Source organism: Xenopus laevis, chromosome 6S (assembly GCF_017654675.1).
Source record: "Xenopus laevis strain J_2021 chromosome 6S, Xenopus_laevis_v10.1, whole genome shotgun sequence".
NCBI lineage: Eukaryota > Metazoa > Chordata > Amphibia > Anura > Pipidae > Xenopus > Xenopus laevis.
In genome coordinates, this window is record NC_054382.1 from 94574158 (window position 1) to 94592719 (window position 18562).

At 38.6% G+C, this 18562-nt stretch overlaps 1 protein-coding gene across 6 annotated transcripts in view; it reads left to right on the forward strand.

Annotated features, from left to right (window-relative positions):
* LOC108695263 (GREB1-like protein) overlaps window positions 1–18265 on the forward strand; it is a 78031-nt gene extending 59766 nt beyond the window's left edge. For all 6 annotated transcript variants that reach the window (XM_041567842.1, XM_041567843.1, XM_041567841.1 and 3 more), the window contains 15 exons: window positions 1074–1413; window positions 1667–1782; window positions 1872–2116; window positions 3046–3593; window positions 4672–4774; window positions 5537–5695; window positions 5937–6076; window positions 6367–6528; window positions 7349–7556; window positions 8515–8683; window positions 9801–10028; window positions 10364–10505; window positions 12157–12357; window positions 13307–13445; window positions 14712–18265. In XM_041567842.1, the coding sequence (XP_041423776.1) occupies window positions 1074–1413; window positions 1667–1782; window positions 1872–2116; window positions 3046–3593; window positions 4672–4774; window positions 5537–5695; window positions 5937–6076; window positions 6367–6528; window positions 7349–7556; window positions 8515–8683; window positions 9801–10028; window positions 10364–10505; window positions 12157–12357; window positions 13307–13445; window positions 14712–14875 (3064 nt within the window). In that variant the 3' untranslated portion in view covers window positions 14876–18265. The remainder of the gene's footprint in view (window positions 1–1073; window positions 1414–1666; window positions 1783–1871; window positions 2117–3045; window positions 3594–4671; window positions 4775–5536; window positions 5696–5936; window positions 6077–6366; window positions 6529–7348; window positions 7557–8514; window positions 8684–9800; window positions 10029–10363; window positions 10506–12156; window positions 12358–13306; window positions 13446–14711) is intronic.
* Window positions 18266–18562: the final 297 nt, after the last annotated feature.

The following is an 18562-nucleotide window of genomic DNA, read 5'->3' on the forward strand; positions in this document are numbered from 1 at the left end:
TGAAGCTGGCCAGGCCACCTTTACTGTGCAAGGTCCATGTCCGCATTTTCTTGTCTGCACTGATTCTTGGAAACATACTAAGCTGTTATCATTTATTCTCAGTGGCATTGCTTTTCAAGAAAGCCCCATAAAATGACAGTTAAAGTATTTCTTTATTTTTTTGCCTCATTTTTATTGGGTTTTCCAAAGCATAAAAGATTTACATTTTAAACGATCATGTAAAGCATGATAAGAATTCATAAATGCATGTCATGCAGTTAACATCACAAAAAATATAATAATTATATAGATATAAACCAAAATAAAAACAGATCTCGCATGGTGGAATTACCAAAGCCAAATAACTATTATAATAAAGAGCCACTAAGCTGCCCAATAAATAAAATTGTTAGACCTGTAACAACTCTAAAATGTTAGATTTATGCCTAGAGTCTACTTGATCAAAGTAAAGAGACCAATTATTAGTAAACCGGAGTTTAAGATGTGGTTCTTCTGATCTAGTTGTTATAGCCTCTTGCCAGCACAGCTGGTTTAATTGTGTTAAAATATCTTTCATGGAGGGTGGAAATCCAAAACAGAAATAGGGCCTTTTTGGTAGCCGCCATAAAGCAGAAAATTACATTTAAATTCATATGGGGGTTAGAATTACAGTGTTTACCCAATGAAAACCAATGTTTTAAATGGCTTAAACCGGGAAAAGAGCTACGGTAAGTTTATTTTCAACTTAGAGCAAATAAAGTCTCTTAAATGTTGCCAAACTGGAGTAATGTGGGGACAGTTCCAAAGATAATGGAAAAGGTTCACATTCCTGCATTTGGGACAATACGATTACTGCCCCAAGCCCTTATATGAAAGATAAAGCTTCCCATATCCAAGATGGATTCATTTAAATTGTCGAGCTCTCCAGACCTCTGAAGAAAAACAATTATTAAATTTAACTTAAAGTGTTTTTAAGCAAAATTTTGTATCCATGCCAAAATTGCAGATATGATGTAACTTAATGTTACAAGCTGAATGATTCTTTGACTCTTTGTGCAGACTCTGACTTTATTTTATGTATGGTCAAATCCCAGGTACCCCAGACTTCACAGCATGGTGATACGATGCTACCTCCTTATCCAGCAGTATTCCGAAGCACTGATGGCCCTTACAACCATGGCATCACTGAGAGATCATATCACACCAGAGACACTAAGTATCATGGATGACTTCCTCAGCTCTCCAGCAAAGGACAAGAGTGGAAGAGGACACATGCTCATAATCCGAGTCCCTTCCGTGCAACTGGCCATGTTGGCAAAGGAAAGGCTTCAGGAAGTGAGAGACAAGCTTGGCTTGCAATATCGCTTTGAAGTCATCCTTGGGAACCCTGCGTCAGAGCTCATTATTTCCAAGCACTTTGTGACTCGATTAAAGGTGAGTAAAGTAAAATTACTACCATAGATAGATGGGCAAGAATTTCCAGTTTAGAGTCCCTAAAGTTACAACATGCACATCACTGAGAAAAACTTGCTCTCCCAGTCCCTCTAAATATATGTGCTCTTTTAAGGGGAATAATATGTTTTCTACATTTAAATCAGACTGTGACCTCAGCATTGTACATTTATGACTTGATATACTGAAGACAATGTTCTTTCTTGTAAATTTACATTTCTGTATTGACTTTAAGTTTTGGAGAGGATACGATCAAGAAGAATGGTTTCCAAGAACCTTTTTGGATCTTGAAGGACTCCCTTGCATTGTAATTGTTGCTGGCAAAGATCCTTTTGGAGAAACATTCCCAAGGTACACAGAGAGTATGCATAAAACTGTGTACTTCATGTATTGGTTATTACGGTGATTCTGAAACTGACCAATACTCTGTTTCCATTTAGATCTCTAAAATATTGTGACCTTAGGCTTATTGATTCAAGCTTTTTAACTCGGACGGCCTTAGAACAAGAAGTAGGTTTGGCTTGCTGCTATGTCTCTAAAGAGGTTGTAAGAGAACCCATGACTGTTCTGGACCTCAGTGAAAAGGAAGCAGACAAGGGCAATACCAGTGGGAATGACTCTGATGAACTCTATATCGATCTGGATCGACCCCAGAGTAACAGCAGTGCCGTGACTGGAACTTCAGGTTTGTTTCACTGCTGCTAATTGGGATGTGCTGAATCAGATCCTTTTTGGATACGTCCAAATAATAAAATCATCCTTAAAAACTTTGTTGCATCCTAATTAGACATTATACTTAAAAGGGATTCTATCATGATTTTTATGATGCTGTTTTTATTTCTAAATTACACTGTTTACATTGCAATTAATTCACTCTACAATATAAAATATCATTCCTGAACGAACAAGTGTATTTTTTTAGTTGTAATATTGGTGTGTAGGCAGCCATCTCCGTTAATTTTGCCTGGTCATGTGCTTTCAGAATGAGCCAGCACTTTAGGATGGAACTGCTTTCTGGCAGGCTGTTGTTTCTCCTATTCAATATAACTGAAGGTGTCTCAGTGGGACATGGATTTTACTATTGAGTGCTGTTCTTATATCTACCAGGGAGCGGTTATCTTGTGTTCGGGAGCTGCTACCTGGTTACCTTCCCATTGTCCTGTTGTTGTGGTAGGGTGGGAAGGGGGTGATATCACTGCAACTTGCAGTACAGCAGTAAAGAGTGACTGAAGTTTATCAGAGCACAAGTCACATGACTGGGGGCAGCTTGGAAACTGACAATATGTCTAGCCCCATGTCAGATTTCAAAATTAAATATAAAAAATCTGTTTGCTCTTTTGAGAAATGGACTTCAATTCAGAATTCTGCTGGAGCAGCACTATTGACTGATGCATTTTGAAAAAACATTTTTTCCCATGACAGTATCCCTTTAAAGGGTTTATTTTGCCATAGACAAAATATATGGAACCCAATAAAAATTGCCTCAAATACCAGTGTGCACATGTTAATATGAACATAAGCCCCCTTCCTTCATTTTGTGAACTGTTATGGTCTTCTTGCCATGTAATGAAAACGAAAAGCCATGTGAAAACGAAAGCCTTTTCTTTGTTCCAGGTTCCATTGCTGAGAATGGGGTCAGCTCATCAAGTGCTGCAGATGATTCTCAGCGGCAACCGCTGGCCTTTAACTTCCAGAATGTGGCAAACAGCACTGTGGATGAAGGCACATATCCAAATTCCACTGCCAGTGATCTTGGCAAGCCTGAGTGTGACTCACTGGGAAGCCAAATGGCTAGTAGCACTACTAAATTATCCCCACCATCGTCCCAGACTTTTAAATGGAATGACCAATCAGGAAGAGAGACTTTGCATCTAGCCCTGCCTCGTATTGTCATCCTCTCCAAGGCCACCTATAACCTTCTTGATACACAAAAAAGTGGCCGCACACCTACTACAATTTCTCTTTTGCCTCATGCCGATGTTTCTTGGCTGAGAACGATAAGGCCTCCAATTTCCAATGATTTGAGTACTGAAGACCAATCGTTGTACTACAGGCAATGGACAACAGCAAAGCAGCACCATGCGGATTCTACTAACACCAGTGAGCCTAATGGATTGAGCACTGCCCACCCGCGACGTCTGCTTTTAACTGGACCTCCACAGGTCATTACCACTGGCCGTGCCTCCAAATGAAACTCAAAGAAATCTGCCCATATGTCTTTAGAATCATTCCAAGAAACACATACACACGTTTTTTATTTTTGTCCTAGTGTTGCTGAAATTCCCATTAAACCATAATGGTGTACAGAGCTATCAGACTCTTCATAGTGTGGCATAGGTTCAATCTAATTATGTCATGATTGTGTGATATGGAACCTAAAGTGATCTTAAATCTCATTTTAGACTCTGCTATAGACCTACAACCCATTTATTTAGTTAATGGCCCAACTGCAAGCATCTGTGGATTTAAGGTCTTACATGTAGTCACAGGACAAAGTACATGTGTAAGAGCCCTTATCCCGAAACCCAATATCCAGAAAGCTCCGAATTACGGAATGGCTGTCTCCCATAGACTCCATTTTATCCAAATAATCCACATTTTTAAAAATGATTTCCTTTTTCTCTGTAATAATAAAACAGTAGCTTGTACTTGATCCCAACTAAGATATAATTAATCCTTATTGGAAGCAAAACCAGCCTATTGGGTTTATTTAATGTTTAAATTAATTTCTAGTAGACTTAAGGCATGAAGACCCAAATTACAGAAAGATCCATTATCCAGAAAACCCCAGGTCCCGAACATTCTGGATAACAGGTCCCATACCTGTACTATCATTCTCATTTCCTCCATTTACGTTGTACTTTGTTACGACACCCTATCTTAGGACAAGAACACGATCATACTGAATTTAATACTGATAACCACGTAATAACTTAGGGTTGCCAACACCTACAGATACTGTATAGTTGAATACGCAATGAATAGTTGTACGAGAGAGTGTTCAGCAAATGGTTGATGTATAATTAACATCTGTTTCTTAAAAACACGCCAAAAATACCTTGCAAGGCCTTGGCTTATAGAACTCCGCCCCATATAATATTATATTATATAAAATTACATAAAAGCTGTGTAAACCTTTGGAACTGCCAGGTTCAGTGTCTTTGTAATGACTGGTTGTACAGGCAGATAATAATTCATATTTGGCTTTTCGGTGCTAATTGTGCTTTCTTTACTGTGCAGGTGGGAAAAACTGGTGCCTACTTACAGTTCCTCCGAATCCTTTACCGCATGCTTATTCGCCTTCTGGAGGTGGATGTCTATGACGAGCAGGAAATAAATGCAGGTAAGATTCTGTGACAGACAGATGTGGTATTAAAGGTACAATATACTTATGTTTTGTATATGCCCAAAAATACATTTTGTGCTATGTCTGATTATTGTTTTCTAATAAATGCTGCACATATGCCTAAGTGACGGACATTCTAATTTTATCCCCTATTGTAATTCTTAGAGAATTTGTTGGAGCAGGAAAAGGTATTTAGGCAGATTCTCTCAGTTAAACCTTCTGCATAATGAACTCTTTATGTTATGTTGAAATGCATCAGATGAGGGGCTCACTTTACAGTTTATTACCAATTAAAGAACAGTAACACCAGAAAATATAAGTGATTAAAGTAATGAAAATATAATGTACTGTTGCTCTATGCTGGTGTGATTGCTTCAGAAACTATAGTTTATTTAAACAAGCTGCTGTGTATACATGGGGGCACCCATTCAAAGCTGAAAAAGGAGAACAGGCACAGGATACACAGCAGATAACAGATAAGCTCTGTAGTATACTATGAGATTCTTTAGAATTTATCTGTAATCTACTGTGTATCCTGTGCAATTCTGTTTGCACATTGAATACATCACTCTTATCCAGCTTTATAAATATAACCATACACAGGGCATATATGTTCACTGTGCAAAACATTTTCCATGTGCAAACTTTATAAATGAGCCCCCATGTGTTATTATCAGAAAAATCTATTTTGAAAAGTCTCCAGAATGCTGTCTTTCTCGGTAAAACTCTCAAAAGGTCTGTCTTTTTCTGTTGTTGCAGTTGAGGAGAGTGAGATAGATGAAGTCTCGCCGCCTGACTTCAGCCAATGGCCTGACATTGAAGTCTTTAGCAAAATGCAGTTTGATGTGACTGTGCATGATCCAAAGTATCGACACATCAGCCCGCTGTATACAGAGCGCAACTCCCACGGGAAACCAGGTACCTTGATCTTGTGCACATTTAGGAGATGATTCTGTATAAAAGTACAAATTAGTGGGTCTTATTTGCTCATGTACGATGCTTTTGGACTGAAGATAAAATATTGATTTATGTCCACTTATGCTAAAATTAACATGGCATGGCCTGTGCTTACTTTTTCACATGAATGTAAAGTGTTGATACAGTTTGTGAGAATAAACCTATGGAGCTTTAATAGGAAAGCATTGTTCTCCCTGTACAGACTCCAAAGTTGAAATCAAGCTTGAGGAACCAAGGCAAAGGGAGACTGTTTCAATGATGTTGACTAAATATGCAGCTTACAATACATTTCATCACTGTGAGCAGTGCCATCAGTATATGGATGTCAGTTCTGCATCACAGGTACGGAAATTTAAGGGGCTATAAATGGGATTTTCGTCTTACCTGACTGCACCAAACAGGTGGCTATTGTCAAATAATGAAAAACACAAGAATGTGAAACAGGTGCACTTAAATAATCGTAGGCTGCAATGTGTATTTAACACAGCCCATATCATTGATAGGACATAGGTTAATTTCCGAAATAATCACTATTTAAAACTGCTGCAATTAATTTCTACTGTACAAACTACTTACACTTGAAGGTAGATAGAAGGGCTATGTGTTCATTTCACCATTTCTTTTATTTGCAGATTCCAGAATCCACTTTGCACGCTTTTACTTTCTCATCATCCATGCTGGGAGAAGAGGTCCAGCTTCACTTTATCATCCCTAAATCTAAAGAACACCATTTTGTCTTCAGCAAACAAGGAAAACATTTGGAGAGCATGCGCCTTCCCTTGGTGACTGATAAAGTAGGTTTTACTTTTATTATACTATTCTCTTTGTGATCATGCCACTGCTGCTTTTTGTATTGGTGTGGGTTACAGGATCTCCTAGTGGGCCCCAGGGTAGGAGAGTTACCACCCACCGGCCCATCAGTTATTTTCTACAGTGAGCCTATATCAAAACTTTACCCATTTGACACAATTTAAAACTTGAATTATTGTGAGAGTGGGCCCTAGGAGTCCAATACTGGCAATGGCAATTTTGGTTCATGGATCCGCACACACACAATTCTGTGATATAACAATAAAAGGAGGGGTCATGTCCCCGACTGCAGAGACATTTTTGTGTGTGCGGATCTGTGAACCAAAATTGCTGTACACAAGGGAGCTTTCCGGGTCAACAGAGGGCCAGCACCACCATTGCCATAGGAGTGAATTGTGGGAGTGCAGTAGATATAACACATTACTCAATATTGGCTATGGGCGTGTTATCAGGCATCTGTGTTTGTGCATTACCATGGCTGTGGGTATTTGTATGAACAAGGCTGTGGTCAGGTGTATCTTGGGTACCATATTAGCTATTTGCCTAATTAATATTTGCAAGGATGTGGACAACAGACTGTTAGGAAGCACAATGAGGAAAGAAGTAGTTTATCGAGGGAGTATCGTTAAAGTTAAACCTTGTACTTGAGGAGCTACAGCTCTCTATATGATCCTGGGTTTTGTCAGTTCTCTATGACTCCCCCATTCCTTGACAAATGGCCAATTCAGCATTTGCTCGGCCTCTGATATTGCAAACCTCCTCTCAACATACTTATGTCTAATGTTCATTTCTTTCTTCCTTAAGCAAAACCCAAACATGGTGAAGAGCCCGATTTTTACACCTTCTAGTGGCCGCCATGAACACGGACTGCTAAATCTATACCATGCTATGGAAGGCATTGGCCATCTGCACATCATGGTCGTCAAAGAATATGAAATGCCACTATACCGGAAATATTGGTCCAACCACATCATGCTGGTGCTGCCCGGGATGTTTAACAATGCTGGAGCAGGTCAGTGTTTCACAGTAATATATGTTATCATAATAGGAAACTATGGTTTAGGTTGTAGTTTAGCATATGTGGTTATTCTGGTGTGTTGGCTCAGCTTTGGATATTTGCAACCGTGTATTATCATCTAATAAGTACAGTGGAAAATGTTTTTTTTATTTCTTCTGTGAAAAGTGCCATCAGGTTCATATACATTTGTTTGATTACCTGGCAACAGACCTTGAAGAGACACTTGAAGGCAGTAAGTGGATGTAGGAGTATCCATCTTGTAGCTGCAGTATTCTGCCAGATTTTTGGAGGATTGAAGAAATGGGTGCTTTATCCAGGGGATCTTAGCTGTCTCATCCTCCTCCACAACCTCACCCTCATGCAGATAATGCTAAAACTGGCCTACACCATGAGATGTGATGATCAATTGTATCATTGAACACGGAGATCATGAACTGCCCATCCACATTCATTATTATCTGTTCAGTAATAATATGAGTTTGCCTGTCCTCAACACAACAGACAGCCCCCCTGAAACCACTAAGGTTTTTTAGACAGATGGATTGGTAGATCACTCAGTTATTTAAATATAAGTGGCATGGGCTCGGTCACAAGCTTTCCTTGAGATGCAGAGGCATTTATACTGTTGTGTAAGGGCAGAGACACACATGGAGATTCGGGGTGATTTAGTCGCCCGTTGACAAATCGCCTCTTCTTCAGGCAGCTAATCTGAACTGCCTTCTTGCCGGCTAGACTCTAAATCGCTGGCTAGATGGCACTCGGATCACTTTGTTTTCCGAAGTCACCTAAGCGTTCCAAGTGCCACCCCGTCGGCGATTAAGATTCTAGCCAGCGGGAAGGCAGTTCGGGAAGATTAGTCGCTTGAAGAAGATAAATCTCCACGTGTGTCTCCGTCCTAAGGGTAAATGTCTTAATCTGCCCATCAACACAACAATTATTTTCACTCCTTCAGGTGCTTCAAGATTCCTAATTAAAGAGTTGTCGTACCATAACTTAGAGCTGGAGCGTAACCGCCTGGAGGAACTGGGAGTCAAGCGCCAGTGTGTGTGGCCCCTCATTTCCATAATGGATGACTCCTGTGTTCTGTGGAATCTACATAGTAAGGTTCCTGAGCAGATGAGGTGAGGAAAATGCATTGTGGGACTTATGATCTTATGATGATGAACTTGTGTGCATTGTCTGTATATCATTGCTTGTTAGAATAATAAACTGGCCAAGAGTTTAGAATTTGCTCTCACTGTACAACATTGCACTTAGTTACACATCCTAATATGTAGCGATGGGCCACATTGACTTTTTTTTTTTTAATTAGCTGAATATGAAACAGAATCGCAACACTGATTTATTTATTTAAAAGGTAAACTTCAAATGCTCAGGGTTTCAGCTGGCTGTAGACTCTGCATTCAGTATGGCAACTCATATTCATTAATATTATAATATCCCCATTCTGTACCAACAATCACTTACAAAGGAGGACAAAATAAAAAGCAAGAGTTGCAAATGAACTACAGGTATGGGATCCGTTATCTGGAAACCGGTTATCCAGAAATTATAAAAAGGCTGTCTTCCATAGACTCAATTATAATCAAATAATCCAAATTTTTGCAAATTATTTCCTTTTTCTCTAATAAAAATAGTACCTTGTGCTCGAACCAAACTAAGATATAATTTATCCTTATTGGGATCAAAACCAGCCTATTGGGTTTATTTATTGGTTCGTAGACTTAAGGTATGGAGATCCAAATTATGGAAATATTCATTATACGGAAAACCCCAGGTCCAAAGTATAGGTATGGGACCTGTTATCCAGAATGCTCGGGACCTGTCGTTTTCCGGATAAGGGATCTTTAAATCCTTAATTTGGATCTTCATACCTTAAGCTTACTAGAAAATCATTTAAATCATTTAAATATTAAATAAACCCAATAGGCTTTCCATAAGGATTAATTATATCTTAGTTTGGATCAGGTACAAGCTACTGTTTTATTATTATTATTATTATTATTATTAATATTATTATTATAGAAAAAAGGAAATCATTTCTAAAAATTTGGATTATCTGGATACAATGGAGTCTATGGCTTTCCATAAATCTGAGTTTTCTGGATAACGGGTTTCCGCATAATGGGTACCATACCTGTATTCTGAATAATAGGTCCCATACCTATTCAAGAATTCTATGGAAGGTGCTTAAAGATAATGTGAATACAATATATTTTTTTTGGTTTGTATTTGCAGCACTTCTTTGGAAACAGAGCGCATGGTTAGGAACGTGTCCCTGAAATATGTCTTGCAACACATGGAGGGGACACCAAAGATCACCAATTATGCCATGCTGGGGTTACAGAAGTGGAACAGCAAGCTGAATTCAACTTTGACAAAGTGCCCGTTCTCTAGGTGCCACGTTCATGATTTTATCCTTCTCAATGTAGACCTAACGCAGAACGTTCAGTATGATCTGAACAGGTACATTTATCTTTCTCAAATATGAAATATTTTTGGAACAACCTTCTTAGCTAGAAATTGTCCAGTCCAAGTGTGATGTACAACTGTAATACATTGACCAGAACAAATATTTTCATTATTTAGCCAAACATTCTACATGATATACAGTAATACTGTATATATATATATATATATATATATATATATATATATATATATATATATATATATATATATCTATCTTTTTTTATTATATCCACCAGTATGTTGCCTAGAATATTCATGGTTTTATTTTAAATTCCGGATGTTTGGTTTGTGCCCTACATGTAACGCTTCTGTTCATCATATATTTATAGGTATTTTTGTGAGGACGTTGACTTTAATTTGAGAGTAAACAGTGGGGGACTCCTGATCTGTCGGTTCAACAACTTCAGCCTAATGAAGAAACACATACAAGTTGGAGGGCACAAGGATTTTATTATCAAGCCAAAAATAATGGTTAGTTTGGTCAATTCTTTTTAAAAAAAAAAAGTATTATTATGTGTGTGGAAAGAGTTTGATAGAATAGCTTAGAACATTAAGCACAAATATGCTTAGTGTAAACAGAAGGGTGAGGGGAAATGTGCGTATTGTTAATATAAGGATTGCTTAAAGGGGACCTGTCACCCAAAAAATTATTCCAAATACTATTTTATCAGGTTAGTCAAGCAAAATGAACTTTAATTACAATATATAAATTATTTGAATGTTGTTTTCTTCAGTCTGGGAACTCATAATTATAGCAAGCAGGAAGGAGCCATTTTGTGGACACTGTTATTAAGACAAACCTTAAATCATCTCAAAATCTTGTTTGTGCACCAGAATGGGGGACCTGATGTCTATTCCCATTCCCTGGCTACACAATTAAATGGTAAAGAGAAGGGGGAATGTGGGGAGAGCAGTGACATCTAGGAAGTGCTGAATGGAAAGTGAAAGTAATTGTCTGCCCCGCCTCTATGCCTAAGGCATAGAGGAGGGGCAGACAATATTTGATTGACGGCTGAGATTTTTAAATGTGTTTACAACAGCTAGGAATGCTTAAATAAAAAAAAAATATTTGGATTTCATATTTCATTTGAAAAGGACTTTTATTATACAGTTTTTTATGTCTGGGTGACAGGTCCACTTTAAAGTCAACTTGAAGCGCAGAGGATCAGTCAAGGACTTTTGCTATCTCATATATTTATAGCCAGAAATAGTGTTCAAAGATCAATGTTTATTGGCTAGAAACCTTTTCATTTGCTGTTTCTTTACTGGCTCTATTCTATATGAGCTCCATGTTGCAGGCGGTGCCTGGTCAGACCTCCAGGAAAATGTGACCCACCACTAGACTGTTTTAATAAGTTACAGAAAAGTGTTACTCGCTTCAGCTTTGCCTATACATGCTTTATTTAAATGCAGTTATGGTTGTTGGATAACTGGCAAGCAGTACACGTATAGTATCTGGAAACCCGTTATCCAGAAAGCTCCGAATTACGGGAAGACCATCTCCCATAGACTTCATTTTAATCAGATAATTTATTATTTTCAAAAATGATTCTCTTTATCCCTGTAAGACCATACCTTGTACTTGATTCAAACTAAGATACAGGTATGGGGTCCATTATCTGGAAACCCATTATCCAGAAAGCTCTGAATTATGGAAAGGTTGTCTCCCATAGACTCCATTATAATCAAATAATCCCAATTTTTAAAAATAATTTCTGTAATAATAAAATAGTAGCTTGTACTTGATCCAAACGAAGATTGAATTCATCCATATTTGAAGCAAAACCAGCCTATTGGGTTTATTTAATGTTTACATGATTTTCTAGCAGACTTAAGGTATGAAGATCTAAATTACGGAAAGATCCATTATCTGGAAAACCCCAGGTCCCGAGCATTCTGGATAACAGGTCCCATACCTGTATAATTAATTGTTATTGGAGGCAAAACGTTTCTGTTGAGCTTTAAATTATTTTTTAGTAGATTTAAGTTATGCAAATCCAAATGTAATAATTATTTATAATAATAATGAAGTAATTATGAATGTGACATTGGGCCTTACTCCAATGCAATGTTCCTTCCTCTGTGTAGTTCTAGCTTGCCTGATTATTCTTCTTCTTTGCAGATAACAGAAAGCCTGGCTCCCATCTCCCCAATGCAGTATGTGTGCGCCCCAGATAGTGAACAGACTCTTCTCGCTGCTCCTGCCCAGTTCCTGCTGGAAAAGTTTCTTCAGCACAGCTCTCATCGACTTTTCCCAAAGTCTCTTAACAACCTAAGGAACCCCTTACTTGCTGTGGACTGTTATTTGAATTTAGGACCTGAGGTAATGGCATCTTCCTGAGACTGGTATGGGTTCAAAATATCAGTCTAGGTAACATTAAAAGTTAGTTTAAAGGTAAACTACCCCTTTCAGAGGAACACATTGCACTTTCTATAGAACATAGGAATGAGTAGGTAATATTGTACATTTTATAATTTTAAACATAAAGGCAAACATAATCTTGCAGGCATTGCCCCCCTCTCCCTTCCCGTGATGTGCTTCAGTGTTGGAAAAAAAACCTTTAAAAAATGTAAGGGTTTTTTCTTCAACAGTAAAACACATTGCCGGCAGGGAGACAGGAGCTGGGCAATGCCTGCAAGATTAGGGGGTGGTGACTTTTGGTGGGAGGGGTTTAGTTCTCCTTTTGGTGGTGAGGGTTTAGTTCTTCTTTAAACACTAAAGTTGCTGTATCAGCCCATACTGTTATCTATGCCCTTAAAGTTGTACGCAACTTCTAAGGACATGGACACTACATTTTCTGACCCTATAAGGTCGTCTTTTGAGTGACATGCTCAGTGAGCTCTGAGCTGCTGTTTATAAGATAAGCATAGGGGGCATTGGATACCAGCTACACATGAGCTGAAAATGAGATCACAGAGTTGAAGCTACAGGTATGATTATGAATATGATTATAAGATGATGAAGGTGGAGAGAGGGAGGAGGAGGGAAAACAAAAAGATTTATTTATAGTACTTCATCTTCAAGCTGTACAGTGGAATATGCTGGTTCTCTCTCTCTCTCTCTCTCTCTCTCTCTCTCTCTCTCTCTCTCTCTCTCTCTCTCTCTCTCTCTCTCTCTCTCTCTCTCTCTCTCTCTCTCTCTCTCTCTCTCTCTATCTATATATATCTATATATATATATATATATATATATATATATATGAATAAATATAGTAATAACCGGGATATGCTGCTATTTGTGTAGTACAATTGTATGTTTGTGCCTCTTTGCAGGTGACGCTGTGCTATGTGAGTTCCAGGCCGCACTCAGTGAATGTCAGCTGCGAGGGTGTGGCATTTAGTGGATTACTGCTCTACTTGTGCGACTCCTTTGTCTGTGCAGGGATGCTGAAAAAATACAAATTCCTTAAAGGTACCTGCTCCTCTAAATATACTCCCCTTACGGTTCTCTTGTGCATTTTGAAAGTGTTTTGTTCTTATGTTTGTGCTCGCCCACTTTTTGCAGAATGCTGGGTTTAGTTTCTTTGGAAAACCAATACTGATATTACACATTAATATATGATATTACACATTCACATGGAGATGCTAATACTAAACATAGCTTTATACTCAATATGAGCACTTTAGCCTACAACCTTGTGTTCTACACATTGTCAGAAAGAGTAGGGTGTGTGACTTGAGGATCTATATGGGCCATATAGCTGCTGACTTTAAGGGGCAAATTCACTAAGATCCGAAGTTGCACCAGCGTCAGCTTCGCCGCACTTCGCCAGGCGTAGTTTCGCCAGCGCTACACAAATTTACTAAAATGCGAAGTTGCGCTCAGGGAGCAATGGCAGCGAAGTTGTGCTACCGTTACTTCGTCAGTCAAAGCAAAGTTACACTAGCGTTGCCTAATTTGCATACTGCGTGAAGTTAAAATATAATGGATTTATATGCTGCAGCAACTACATTACACTACACAATCCCAGGAAACCTTTAAAAAATAAAATATAGGTGTTCTATTGCCCTACACATGTGCCCACTGTATCGTTGAGTTGCCATATGTTAGGAAATGTAAGGGGGAAGGAGGGTACCCCCAAAAAAATTAACGGTATTTTTCATACTATCATAGACCTTAAAAAAGTAAGACGCCAGCGTTTTTTGGGACTTAGAAAAAATTTCAACAATTTTTGGACAAACTCCTATCTATTGTATTGAACTTCACCTGGTCTGACCTGGCGGAGTAAAGTCTGGCGCAAGAGGTAACGTTCAGTAAAATGCGCAAGTTAGTGAATTACCGTAGTTACGTCCCTTCGCCATAGCGCTACTTTGTCTGGCATAAGGGTGCGAAGTAGCGATAGAGTAGGTCCACTTCGCTAGCGAATTTATGCCAGCACTCGTTAGTAAATCGGCGAAGTAACGAAATGACTTCACGCTAGCGAATTTGCGCTAGCGTTAGCTGCTTCGCGCTTTAGAAATTTTGCCCCTAAGAATCAAGAATCATCTGTTTACCGGCACAAGCATGGTCCTGGACGGCATTTAGTTTAGGCCTATATTCGTTGTAAATTAAGAACAGTAAAAAAATATATGTCTCCATTTGTATTTTTTGGGCCAATAATAATATTTTTGAAGGACTGAGGGTAAATAGAGGAGTGAATGTCTCCTTCACCTTACAAGGCTTCTTTTCTACTTAAAGGTGCGACACTTTGTGTAATCTGCCAAGACAGAAGTTCCCTCCGACAAACCATTGTGCGCTTGGAGCTGGAGGATGAATGGCAGTTTCGGCTACGGGATGAGTTTCAGACGGCCAATAGCAGTGACGACAAACCACTGTATTTCTTGACAGGACGCCACATCTGAGTTTGGGAATAGACTGCTGTGGAAGTGGTGATAGGGACTTTAGCCATCACCACAGAGCAAGTGCAAATAAATCTGTGTAGCGTTGTTCTAATGCTACAAACATTCCTCGCTCACATAAAGAGGACTTCCTTGTGGAGCCAAAATTCATTTACTTGGGATCACTCAGAAATTGTGTCCCTTTGTTACCTCAGTTGGCTTGGATGAGCCCCCTCATACGGAATTCTAATTCACCAAAAATGACCTTGTAGGATGCAGATAGTCCATTGCATTACTTCTCAGGGCTTCACAATTACCCCTTTTTTGAATAACCGGGCAAGATTGGTTCTCATTCTTCTTGGCATTGGCCATTGTCCATTGGTTTTTACAGTTCCCTGTAAGCAGCAACTTTCCTCTGCTCCATGAAATACTCACTGATATCAATGGCACCTCTTCTTCTCTATAACTTTGTGTTCCACTTTACAAACTGCACCGCTGTTTCTCATATTATTACACCAATAGTTTTGGGTGTTCACCACTTATGAACAAGAAATGGGTTCATTCTGAAATGCCACGTTGCCTTCTAGGAGAGCGATTCACCCACACACAGGAACAAAAGAGATTTAGGGATCACCTTTCTCAAAACAGGTGGAAGAATTGTCTTTTGTGTCATTTTGTTTGTCTTCAAACCGATATATCCTAAAGCTTTTTTGATTAAAACATGGCTGCTGAGATTTCTTGCATAAGTTGTCCCAGTTGCAGGATGACTTTGTCACTTGCAGTCTCACCACTTAGTTTCCTTCACATAAGCTTCAGTAACGCAATATAACATTATGTTATAGAAACATCACTAATTGTGGTAATGGAACAAAATTGAAATGTAGCATCTCCCAAGAACAGGGCATCATTTTCAGAGCTTTTGAAGGTGTTTCCTGGTTAAGCGATTCTATTAAATTCCATCTTGGTAGCCCTTAGCTAGTTTTGTGTTCAGACTCCCAGCATATTAGTTTGTTGCCTAATTGCCTTTGTGGGAGGGGGTGACCCAAGTTTGGATCGTGAATAGTAAGAGGAACCTATAGAAATGCACAGCAGGTCGGACTGAGTTCCAATATTTCCATTTTTCTCTCTGTTCCAGTTTGGTTCCTGCGTAGAAGTAATAATGTTAATGTCTTAAGTGTTTACAGATATAGAACAAAATATTTAATATATTAGAAAACAGACTCCTTGCTAATGTGTAATATACAGTGATTTGTTTGGCACATTTTAAATGAAATATTTTAGAGCAATTTTTATTTTTTTTTAAAATCTTTCTTCATATGAAATAGCTTTGAATTCTCTTTAATGTATTGCTGGCTTAGAATGGGATAAACTGGGGCCCCCATCCAGTAATGGACTTGACTTCTAACTTGGGCTTGGTCAAACATAGCTGTTATAAATGTCCATGATTCTGTCTGCTTGTGACTCATGGGTGTAATTAAGAGCTGCTAAAAAACTCCAGTTTCCCTTAATTTGTAAAGGCTAACCTATAAAGCTAAGGCTGTTGCTGAACTACAACAGCAATATTGGCTGTTGGACAATAAAAGGTTTTTTAATTAAAGGAAAAGTAACACCAAAAAATGGAAGTGTTATAAAGGAAAGCCAATTTAATGTACTGGTGCTCTGCACTGGCAATACTGGTCTGTTGGATTCAGAAACTCCATTATAATAGAGTTTCTGAATCCAACACACCAGTTTTACCAGTGCAGCACAACAGTGCATTATATTTTAATTACAATTTTTTGGTGCTACTGTTCCTTTAAGTAACTGGGTGTCACAGGTTAGACTTAATTAGCGATTTTCACGCAGCATTTGGATTCAGCACAATTTAAGAGCCTGGCCGAACTGAATCCAACCTTTAAAAACCATGTGACTTAAGTTCACATTATTAGAGGGATTTCAATTCAATTTTATTTTCTGGGAGCGGACTTTCTTTCCCCCTTTTTGTTCCTTAATTTGCAGATTCAAATTAGAGGTTGGATTCAGTTCAGGATTTGAACAAACCCTTCCTGAAAAATTTGGGGTTCGCCCAAATCCCAAAAATAGGGAGTGCATGCCTAGACTTAATGGCTTTGGACTGATTAATAGGCCCCAACTATTTGTTCTCATGATCTACACTCATGTGTAGAAAAGACTTGGAAAGCATCGCCAGTGTGAATAAAGTCCCTGTTGGTTGGTTGCCAGCTTGCAGAAGCCTTTCTTGGCAGAAGACTCGAGTCTTAAGGTGGCCATAGACGTAACAATTACAATCTTTCTTGGAAAAGATCTTTCCAAGAAAGATTTTTCATTTCAATACACGTGTAGAGCTGAATTGTCAGATATACAGGTAGAAACAATAGAATTCTACCTGTATCTGACGTTTCAGCACTAACAATGGGCGATGTTTGGGTGCTTTCAAAGACACCCGATCAGAATTTTTCGTCCAGCCAATCTACAAGCCGACCGATATCCAAGTCTTCTACCGATATCGGTCGGCACATCTCCCGCCATACATACACCGAATATCGTATGAAAATTAGTTTCTTACGATAATATCAGTGCGTCTGGCCACCTATATGGCATCAGCATTTGCTGAGGCCAATGGGGAGGATGGAGGAACATGTTGCTTCCACCACTGGTTGGGAATGACTGTGTCTAAAGCAGTAATTGGCTTTTCAATTTATAAACAGCAGCTGGGGCCCCAAATATGTTTTTACTCCAGCTCTACAACCGACATCGAAAATAGAGTCTGCAGGATTGAATTCTTTGTGTTTCAGTTTTGTTCTCCAATGTTAACTGTATTGTGTGTGTATGTATATTTCAGTTTGTTAGTGTCCCTACTGCCAAAGGTTCCTGAGGTGGAATGTGCTTTATCTTAGACCTGCTGAAGGTGGTCCCATTTGCACTAAATACTTTGTTACGTGGATAGACGTCTCTCCACTTTGTCGTGGATAGACATTCTTACCCCAGGAGGAACGTATTCCAGCAAAATAGACAAAGCGGCACATCAACCACGAGTAAACTACTGTTTGTAGTGCGGTCACCTTAGGCCAAAGAAATCAATGAATGTAATATAGTTTGTCCTAACGCTAACTTTTTATTGCCCCAATGTCTGGCCCCTTTGACCAGATGGTACATAACCTGCATTGCACACTGTTTGTTAAAGCTCAGCGTCATCTTCATTTTGCTGAAGTGTATGGATTTGCTTTTTGTTTCAAATATGCTGCTTTATGAATGTACTTTATTGACCAAAAACATGGTGAATTAGTTTCACTAGTCAGTCTACCTCATGCTTTTTTATATTATATATATATATATTAATGTGTGAAGAATGGCAAAATTTGTTTATTTTGAATTGTATTAAGGTTTGAACTGTATTAAAGTTATTATTGAAAACGTTGCATTGTGTTATGACTATGAAGATTTTCATTCAGCCAGGTCATGGTATATCTAATAAAAGTGATTCTAAAACAACTGCACTTGCTGAGTAATCATTGAAGATGTTTCACTACTCATCTGAAGAGTTTATATAACAAGGACTTCCCACACCGGTCAGTTGAACTGAAGAAGCTGCTCGGATGAGTAGTGAAACGTCTTCATTGATTACTCAGCAAGTCTAGTTTTTTAGTATTACTTATATTAGCGTTGCATTGTGTTCTTTGGGTTTTCTGCAAGATTTTGCTTTCCTTTGAATCA